Source organism: Myotis yumanensis, unplaced genomic scaffold (assembly GCF_028538775.1).
Source record: "Myotis yumanensis isolate MYYU_CA2020_CCGP unplaced genomic scaffold, mMyoYum1.0.hap1 SCAF_2, whole genome shotgun sequence".
NCBI classification, from domain to species: domain Eukaryota; kingdom Metazoa; phylum Chordata; class Mammalia; order Chiroptera; family Vespertilionidae; genus Myotis; species Myotis yumanensis.
The window spans coordinates 163,088,240-163,098,549 of NW_027223753.1; the positions used below are offsets into that span (position 1 = coordinate 163,088,240).

The 10,310-nt window shown below is 47.1% G+C and overlaps 1 protein-coding gene across 9 annotated transcripts in view; it reads left to right on the forward strand.

The window, feature by feature from the left end:
* RUBCN (rubicon autophagy regulator) overlaps positions 1–8,939 on the forward strand; it is a 55,336-nt gene extending 46,397 nt beyond the window's left edge. For 5 of the 9 annotated variants that reach the window (XM_070406433.1, XM_070406436.1, XM_070406437.1 and 2 more), the window contains 8 exons: positions 524–656; positions 1,787–1,932; positions 2,431–2,495; positions 2,980–3,218; positions 3,735–3,796; positions 4,238–4,391; positions 5,228–5,321; positions 5,548–8,939. In XM_070406433.1, coding sequence (XP_070262534.1) covers positions 524–656; positions 1,787–1,932; positions 2,431–2,495; positions 2,980–3,218; positions 3,735–3,796; positions 4,238–4,391; positions 5,228–5,321; positions 5,548–5,726 — 1,072 coding nt within the window. In that variant the 3' untranslated portion in view covers positions 5,727–8,939. The remainder of the gene's footprint in view (positions 1–523; positions 657–1,786; positions 1,933–2,430; positions 2,496–2,979; positions 3,219–3,734; positions 3,797–4,237; positions 4,392–5,227; positions 5,322–5,547) is intronic. The other 4 variants (XM_070406440.1, XM_070406442.1, XM_070406441.1 and 1 more) reach the window with 1 other exon arrangement.
* The last annotated feature ends 1,371 nt before the right edge of the window (positions 8,940–10,310 follow it).

Consider the following 10,310-nt stretch of genomic DNA (forward strand, 5'->3'; position numbering starts at 1 on the left):
TCTGGTGGAGGCAAAGCTCACTGTATGGATTGTTCCTTCTTTCCTCACAGATTATACCAGAGGCCCCCAGAAGGTTAGGCCTCGAAATTGAAAAGAGTGATCATGATTTCTGACTATGAAATCAAATTGGTCAGGTTCCACATTGTAGTAGCTCATTTGTGAGTAACAATAGCTCTTTATAGACCACAAAGCAGTTTACTCACTTTATTTTGTAAACAGGCGTTATGATCCCCATTTTGCGGTAAAGAAACTGAAGTATAGAGAAACTGAAGTGATACAGAATTCTTAACTAGCAGTACTATGCATTGCAGATAAATGGGATATGAGCCTAGGTCTCAGGACTATAAGACCAGTATACACATGTGTCTAAAGATGATAGGAAAAGAAGCCTAGCAGACTGGGATGTCTGTGGGTGTTCTCTCAAGCCCAGAAGTCACTGCGTGTGGTAGCAGGTCCCGAAAGGAAGGCTCCGTCTTCCTGCCTTTTCTCCATGTTCAACCTTCCTTGAATCTCTTCTTTCCAGCTCCCACTGCTTCCTCCACTCCACGTCCGCCGAGGCAGTAGCCATGGGGCTCCTGAAGCAGTTTGAGGGGATGCAGCTCCCAGCCGCCTCAGAGCTAGAGTGGCTAGTTCCAGAGCATGATGCCCCTCAGAAGGTAGATTCTTCAGCTCTTTTTCTCCACCCTCTGTCCAGCCCCAGGAGGTTGTGAGGCTTTCTGATATTGTTCTCTTTTGTCACATGTCCCCAATCTAGAATAAGCCTATGTGTTTCCTTCTTTTTTTTTTTTTTAAAATATATTTTATTGATTTTTTTACAGAGTGGAAGGGAAAGAGATAGAGAGTTAGAAACATCGATGAGAGAGAAACATCGATCAGCTGCCTCCTGCACATCTCCTACTGGGGATGTGCCCGCAACCCAGGTACATGCCCTTGACCGGAATCGAACCTGGGACCTTTCAGTCTGCAGGCCGACGCTCTATCCACTGAGCCAAACCGGCTTCGGCTGTGTTTCCTTCTTTACTCACAGAAGCCATTCTTACAAATTTGTTGAATGAATGAATGAATGCTTACCTAGGTTTTGCCTAGCAATTGTCAAAACAGATAATGGCGCCCTAGCCAGTTTGACTCAGTGGATAGAGCGTCAGCTTGCAGACTGAAGGGTCCCAGTTTCGATTCTGGCCAAGGGCACATGCCTGGGTTGCAGGCTCGATCCCCAGTAGGGGGTGTTCAGGAGGCAGCTGATCAGTGATTCTCTCTCATCATTGATATTTCTATCTCTCCCTCCCTCTTCCTTCCTCTCTGAAATCAATAAAGAAATATATTTTTTAAAAAAATAAAAATGTAAACTCAAATTTTAAAACAAAAACAGAACACTGTCCTTATTCCACATGACTGCTCACTAGACCCAGAGGCAGACCTGTGTGTAACCACCTTTGAGACACTGTGAAAAAGTGAATTTTTCAGATTCTTCTTTGTTCTGCCGTTGAGTAAGGCATGAAGCACTCTGGAGTACCAGGAGTCCTGGGGTGGGTCTGGGACAGCATCAGCAATGGGTGCTACCACACTGGGACGCTGCTCCTGTTCCTTTTGCTTCTTGGAACCAAGGCTCTTACTTCCAGTAGCCTGGTGTCTCATGGTTTCAAGGGCCAAGGTTCCCAGAAACTCTTACCTATGATCTTCCTAAAACGTCTTTCATTGACTGTGCTTCTTTCATGGCCAGAAGGCTCAAGCATTCGTGTTCCCTCAGACTGTTTATGTTACATCACCCTGTGCTTTTCTCCTGCAGCTCCTGCCCATCCCTGACTCACTGCCCATCTCACCAGATGATGGGCAGCATGCTGACATCTACAAACTGCGTATCCGTGTTCGTGGCAACCTGGAGTGGGCCCCACCCCGGCCTCAGATAATTTTTAATGTTCATCCAGCCCCAACGTGAGTAGCCAGTGACTGTGTCCCCTGAAAAAGATACATTCTCTTTGGATTGTCAGGGCTATCTCTTCATCCTCCTGTCTCTGCACCTAACTGTACATCCCACACAATTCTAAGAGGCAGCGGGAGAGGATTTCCGTCTTGTCTGTAAGTCTTACTCAATCCTACCATTCCTCCACAGAGCAACCCGGAAATTAGTCTTTTATCCTTGGATGATTGCTTTTCTTTTCTATTGTTCTCTCTTCTTTACTATTTCTCATCTTTTACATTTGTACAGAAAGTGTGGTTCATTATTGAGAATTGTTGCCTGCACCTAAATTCTTTTAATCCTTGGTTTGAATTGGTTCTCCCAGTAGGTTCCGTTTGTCTAATTCTAAAAAATAGGTGAATGCTCCTCTTTCCAGCCTTAACAAGAGCCCTATGTTTGTGTCCTCGTCCTTCACATCTCGGAGGCCTCATGCTGCTGGTATCTGCCAATCCGCTCCCTTCCCCTTTCCACAGGAGGAAAATTGCTGTGGCCAAGCAGAATTACCGCTGTGCAGGATGTGGCATCCGGACAGACCCTGGTGAGTATCTTCTCTCGCCCCCATACTGACTCCAAGGGCTTTACCCTCCCACTTATTTGGGCAGGGAGATCTGGTCAGAGAGGTAATACTTGTAAGAGGAGGTGACAGACAGAATTGGGAAAAGGCAGGAAGGGGCCTGGAGTGGAAGGGATAAGACTAGTTAAGAGCACTGGCAGTCAGAGGGGAATTATTTCTAGGAGCACATTGCCAGGAGTGTATACCAGGGAAAATCGGGGTACTTCTGACCAAGTTCTTGGAGGACACCAACTCTGGCAGGGTTTGTTTTCCGAGGTGCCTCCAGGATGGTACACAGAAGCCACAGGCCCCACTACATAGGTTGCTGCCAACTTTGGGAGCTCGAACAGAGGTGGCTAGAGCCCCCTGGCCATTCCTCCTGCTCTTCAAAAGGAACAGCAGCGCTGCCTCATCAGCTTATATAGATGGGGAGGACACATCTGACCTTTTGACTTCCTGGCTTTTCTAGACTATATCAAGCGGCTGCGGTACTGTGAGTACTTGGGCAAGTACTTCTGTCAGTGCTGCCATGAGAACGCCCAGATGGTCATCCCCAGCCGGGTTCTGCGCAAGTGGGACTTCAGCAAGTATTATGTCAGCAATTTCTCCAAGGACCTGCTCATTAAGATCTGGAATGATCCTCTCTTCAATGTGCAGGACATCAACAGCGCCCTCTACAGGAAGGTCAAGCTGCTCAATCAAGTTCGGGTAAGACCCTTGAAAAAGGTCACACCAGAGATTACCCTTCGCATCTTCTCCCTGTGTTCGTACAGACTTTCCCACGATCACCATGCTTCTCTTTGTCACCGTGTCATTGCTGTCACATCTCACCATCCATACTGTCTCTGTGTACTTCCTGTTGCCATTTCCCAGGTGTCTGTCTAGTTAGAATCCAAAACCTGCCACGGCAGCTCTGAAGCTATAGGTAGCACTCACTGGCAACAGCAGGATTTCTCCCTTCTCTGAAAATATTATGAGTGGAGAATAGGGTCTCAGATGGGAAATTCGAACTCTGGATTTCTTAGCGGCTCCTGACTGTATGTGATTTGGGGGACTGACCCATCAGAGGGGCTGACTGGAGGTCACTTTGAAGTGAGTTGTTAAGTTACCGGTATAGAGAACAGTCTGACTCTCAGGGTTTAAAGGTGCTGATCTAATGGTTGCTTCTCTTCTTTCAATACCCCTTCTTCCCCCGACCCACCACCACACCATCTGTCTCCTCAGCTGCTGCGGATCCAGCTGTATCACATGAAGAACATGTTCAAGACATGCCGATTTGCCAAAGAGTAAGTCTTGCATGGAGGCCTCTGGCTGAGTTAATGTCTCTGACAGAAACATGTCCCAGCAGTTGGCCCTTGTTATGTGTAGAAGGAGAGTAGGGGGATGTTGCAGAAAATTCCAGAAAAAGTAAATGAGAAGCAGTAGCTGTCTGTATTCCTCTCTCTGGAAGGGGAAATCTGTGGTGTTTCTCTCCAGGGCAGGCCCACCACTTTTTGCAAGCTGTCATTAATCACTCTGCAAAAGGGTATAAAAGTCACTTTTGCCATCCAGACACCTGGTAGTGTGGGAGGGTGGGGGTGGCCTGGAGCACCTAGGCTGGCTGAGCGTTGCCCACATCATTACCTCTGCCTGGACCCCTTCTCTTCCCTTATCCTGCTTATGGATAGAGATCCTTCTACTCTGGTGTTCATTCTCTGCTCCCATGCACCTCCCCTCCTCTCCTGTAGCCTTCTGGATTCCTTTGACACAGTTCCAGGCCACCTGACAGAGGATCTCCACCTGTATTCGTTGAATGACCTCACTGCAACCAGGAAGGGGGAGCTGGGGCCCCGGCTTGCTGAGCTCAACAGGGCGGGGGCTGCCCATGTGGAGCGATGCATGGTAAGAAAGTCTCACTTTAGTGTGTGACTGGACCCTTGCCTAGGGATACAGGTTGTGGGGTGGACCCAGGGTTCCTGCCATTTAGTTCCAGGACGTTGAAATGGCCTGTCAACACTGAGAGAGAAGCTGGACAGGATTGCTAGTCCCTAGGTTGATGAATAGCTAAATCATCCAGATTGAAAGAATCTAGAATTAGGAGAGGATTTGGTGCTGGCATTGCCCCTGAGTAACTGGGCAGACCTTCACCAGAGAATTGCCATGATGTGGGAGGAGAACCTGCGTTAGCATCTGGAGAGGGCCTGGGTCTTGACTTTAGTATTTTCAGTCACTGTGACCAATGGAAATACTTTGCCCCCTCTCAGATAAGCTTCAATTTTCTTGTCTCTCTCGAAATCTGGGACCCCTCGGGGGATGTCGGAAGGCCATTTTGGCCCGATCCCCGCAGGCCATGCCAAGGGATCCACCAGTGCACGAACCTGTGCACTGGGCCTCTAGTTTCAAGATACAATCATTACCCATACTGGAATTTTGACTTTAGGAAGACTTTTAGGCACTTTTCTTTCTTTCACTGGGAGCCATACTCATGGGTGGAGTTTCTGAAACTCGTGCCTCTCATCTCCACCTTGAAGTTTTGTCTAACACTGCCCAGCCTGGTCCTAGTTTGCCTGTCATACTTCTGAGTCTAGCCTGGGTCTCTTTTCTGAAAGTGGGAGAACACCCGAGAGCCCATTCAAGTCTCATTTATATTTTGCCCCTCCCTTCACTTTTGTTCACCTTCTTGTGCCAGTTCCTGGGGTTCTGTCCCTCATTTTGCTGCCTGTCCCTTTCCTCCCCAGCTCTGCCAAGCCAAGGGCTTCATCTGCGAGTTCTGTCAGAACGAGGATGACATCATCTTCCCTTTTGAGCTCCATAAATGCCGGACCTGTGAAGGTAAGGGCTGGTGCAGGTGTGGAGTGGGCAGATAAGACTGAACACAAAGCTAATGTACTTCCCTTCAGCCACCCCGATTAGTAAGCTTCTGTCCCGATTCAGCAGCTCCCTGTGTTTACCGCAGGCACCCCGGGCCACGAGGTGGGAAGGGGTGTAGCGGCAACTCACTTCCAGTCCGAGATAATACAGCCTGTGCTCTTCTCTGTCACCTTTCCGTCCCCAATAGAATGTAAAGCGTGTTACCACAAAGCTTGTTTCAAATGTGGAAGCTGTCCCCGGTGTGAGCGACTGCAGGCCCGGCGGGAGTTGCTGGCCAAGCAGAGCCTGGAGTCCTACACGTCAGACTATGAGGAGGAGCCCACGGGAGCTTTGGCCTTGGAGGCGACCATCCTGGAGACCACCTGAAGAAAGCACGTCACGCCCTTTTTCTCGGGGCTAGAGTCACACAACGCAGAGCTGAGCCGCCCTTTTAAGGACTTTCCCCCTTCTTTTTTTAATTATCATTATTATCATTTTTTAATGACTTGTCTAATGTCCATATAGAGCCAACCTTTGTTGGGCTGGTGGGGTCCAGTCTGCTGCGACAAATCGTAGGTACCAGGTATTTCCATCAGAGCTGACACATGGGTCCTTAGGTGAAGCTTGCAGTGCCTCTGCCAGGGGAATGGACAGTGAAACCCAATTCTCCGACATCCGTGGTCTCCTTCACCTGGACCAGATCCGGTTGCAGCTGCATCTCAAGTATCATTTCCAGTTTCATTTTGTTTTAGTTCTGGAGCCTCTGAGCCAGGCCTGTCTCAACCAACTCACTTCTCCTTTGCTGCTGAAACAGGAGGATGGAGCTTTCTCCCTCCCAGTCCTGAAATAGGGCAGACCATGCTCTGAGGAGAAGCAGCAGAGGACAGGACACTGTGTCCAGCTTACTTCGCTATTTTTGAGGCCATAGAAACAGCATTCTTACTCCCCTGGAATCCACAGAGACCTCACAGAGGCAGCCACGACTTCCTAGCTTGAAGTCTTTTAGGTGCAGGTGATGGGACCGCTCGCTGACTTTATCTTCCCTGATGGGCTTGAAGCAAAGAACAGAACTAATACTTCAGCCAGGCCCATTTATAGCCTTACACCAAGCATAAATGAGGCTGATTAAGGGTAATTTATTCAGTCAGAGAAGCTGTTGGGTCTCTTCTTAGGTGATAGGGTTCCTACCTCTGGTGCAGATCCGATTTTTCAAGCTCAGACAAGTCCCTGATGCCATCCTAAACTGAGGGCAGAAACCCCATCTGCCATCTTATTTGGTGGGTCTCTTGCTGCTGCATCCTCTGTTAGGTGGTCATTGTGATTCTGAGTAAAAGTATGGCCCAATTCCATTCTCTCTTTCCCCATGCTGTAACAGAGCTCGGATCCTCCCTGGTGGCTGATCTCTTCTTGCCTTAGTTTTTTTTTTTTTTTTTTTTTTTTTTTGTCAAAGTTGGGAAAAGCTTCCTGCGATTAGTGGTGTTAGAGAACCTGACAATTTGTGTTTGTGAGTCTAAGTGTTCCTGGGAGAATAAGAGACTTTACGTCAATTATGCACTTAACTCTTTAGCTTGATGATGGTCATACGTTTATTGATCCTTTTCATATTACTAACTTTAACACACACACCCCTTTTTTTAATGTGTGTTTGATGGGAGAAGTTGCTGACGGGACCATGTATGTTTGTGGTTGTTCTTAAGTTGCTGAAGCTCCTGACCTGTTTCTAAAACACTGGTTAGGGTCGCTGCCCCAAGGGCTGGCAGCTCTGTGACCTAAAACCCACAGCATTTTTGTTCTGGGACTGACTTCTTCCCGTGTACCTGTCTTTCCATCGCTGCTTGCTAGTCGGGGAAACTTGGCGTGTGTGCTGCCCCAGGAAGCTGAACAGAAAGTTGCACATGGTTGGTGGAAGCTGATTAAGTGCCTGAGCTGGAGGCAACCAGGAGTCTCACAGGAAGTAGCAGGGACTGGAAGGTAACAGTCAGATCTTAAGCACCACCGGGGCAAGGGGAGCAGGGAAGGGGTTCACCAGTGGCATTGGTCCCTCTGCCCCCTTGGAAGACCCTGAGGCCGTTCTCCCTTTAATTCGCGGAGGAGTCTCTGAAAGCCAAGGCCTCCAGACCAGCCCTGTTTTGAAGGACTGACCAGCAGCTCTCTTGTCCTTCAAGGAGTTTTGGGAATGATCCCATAAAGCTCAAGGCTCCCTATTTTGGTTGAAATGACAAATCCAGCTCCTCATTCCAAGTCACTACACTGGAGGAGAGACGTCCTCTCATTCTTGCGCTGCCTGTTTCATATTAGCATAGGATCAAAGGATGGAAAATGCTGACACCGTTTCCAAAGCCGAGCTCAACAGTCTCACCTGCTGCTGGGTTCTCACTTATTTCCCTTCACCTCCCCACACCGTCCCTTTAGGTTGCGTATCTGTTTTAGTGACCCTGACACTCTGCTGTCACCACTGTCCAAAGACCCGTTTACTTATTTATTGGAGAGCAGGGGGAGAGAGGAATGAGGGTGGGATATTTTGAAAGCACTTTGCAGCTAACCAGTGTCTGAGAGTCCCTGCTGTTGTGGGGAGAAGCTTTGAATGCACTGAAGAGAGTTCCTTCTGAATGAAATGGGAGGGAGGAAGTATTCTTTTCTATAAATAAAGGGAAAACGGTTGCTTACTAGCCGGAGACAAGATTCAGGACACAGCAGAAGAGTGGAAGGCAAATATTTTCCACTTAAATGAAGCTCTACTTGACTTTCTCCGCTGAGGCTTTAGACTCTAAAGTTTAGAGCTTTTTGTTAAATTAACATAAAAGGAGCAAGAGTCTAAATCGAGATGTTCTGTGTATACAACTCATGTTCTGAACTGGATTCCTAATTTCTGTGATTCACACATACCTAACAGCTCATTGTCCTCTTTAATAAACTAAGGAAATGAAATTCTGCCTTTTATTTGCCTGCCTTGACTATCCGGAAATGGTAGTCAAGTACGGAGCGTCTACTGTAAAGAAGGCACATCTGAAAATCCAGGCGCTGTCTGTGTTAGAATGCCAGGGAACTGGATCTTACAGTTCAGGAAAAGCGGGTTAGATGCTTCATCACTGACTTGCTATGTGACTTTGGGAAGATCATGTCACCTCTCCAGATTTCCATTTCTTCATGCGTAAAAGATTTTGTGGCACGTAGTCCTTTCCAGTGCACGGGTGTGCCCCCTGTCCATCCCTTGCTGTAACTATCACTTAAGGTGAGGCATGTCTTCCTTTCCACAACATCTGCATTGTCTTAGGTCAGGGGTGGGGAACCTTTTTTCTGCCAAGGGCCGTTTAGATATTTATAACATCATTTGAGGGCCATACAAAATTAGCCTGCTATATTTGGTCAAACATTTAATTAACTCACCCCTAATACCTTGGCAGGGCCAGACCAAATGATTTCGTGGGCTTTATACAGCCTGTGGGCTAGATGTTCTCCACCCCTATTTTAGGTGCTTTAGTCCCCACTTCTATAAACAGCTGGCTCTGAGTTTTTATAGGGTGTCCCAAAATTCATGCAAGAAGTAATTTTGATAGAAAACACAAGTTTATAATTAAAAATTGTAAATTTTTTATTGATTCTTAAAGTATACAGTATAGGGTTATGTATGGAATAGCACATTGGGTAAATGGCCTCTGCGGTTTTGCTGGCACATACGCAAAGCCGTGGTCTTCATTGGTCTTCCTTGTCCCTGCTTCTGGGCCATAATTGGTACTTGGAAATGCTAATCAAATTGAGGGGATTGAAATCAAAGGGCAACAGATATTAGAATCTGATTCAATAAACCAAGTAAAATTAGGCTTTTATTTTGTTGTTGTTGTTGTTGTTAATGCTCACACAAAATTCAAATCTTGCGTGAATTTTGGGACACCCTATACCTTGTGGCCCAATGGAGCTCCAGCTCCACCCTGTAACTTTCTATGACCCTTATTCATCTCCAACCAAAAGAGCCTCAATAGAACACTCAAATCTGGGATGAATATGAAACATAAATATCCTGTTTCCCAAAACCTAATCATTATTCACCCCAATTTCTAAATTTAGTTGTCTTCGACTCCTTCCTCTCTGAGTCAGGTGGCATGTTTGGCTAGTAAAGTATTGTCTCCAAATCTCCTTCCTACTAGTCATCATTAAGTTCCATTGATTTCTCCCTTTAAATGAAATCTATCTGGTTCCTTTTCTACCACTAGCACACAAGTCAGGTTCTTTTCTTACATCCCAACCGCCTCCAGCCATGCCAGTCTTTTCCTATTGAATCAGCCATCAACTATTTGGGAACCTATTGCCCTCCATAGTGTGGATAAAGAGATTGGACAGAAAGCATTACTGTGGGGTCACACTCCCTTGCCTAAAACCAGTATTCTCTCCCCGTATGATAAAGTTTGGTCCCTTCCCCTGGCACATAAAGAATCTTCAATACATGGCCACACTGCAGCTTCCCAGCCAGATCTCTTGAACGACTAGCAGTTTCCCAAATATACCTTGGTCTTTCCTCCGTTCAAGAGCTAACTCAGCTACATCCTGGCCTTCCCCAACAGCATTCTACTGTACTCACCCTGTGTGAGCCCTTGACACGCACTAAACCTCCTGTTAGATCACGTCTCACACAATCTTGTTATTTAGTATTTTTCCCCTAATAGAACAACAAACAAGTGAATGAATGGAATGAATGAATGACTTGCCAGGTGGCCATTCAAATAAGGAACTGTCCTACGTGGAAGGAAATGGACAGCTGAAAGGACCCTTTGAAGGTCCTTGCTGACAAGGATGCTTTTGCTGCAGCAATGGCCCTGACTTACCACTGTCAAACACCTGTCCTCTTTAATCACTCTAAACTCAGCGTCCTTCTTCTGCAGACACTCAATGACAGCCCCAAAGACCCCGCACAAGCCCTTCCAAGTTAAGCCAGAAGAACCAGAAGCCAGAGGGTCTTAGGCAGAAAGAGGCCCT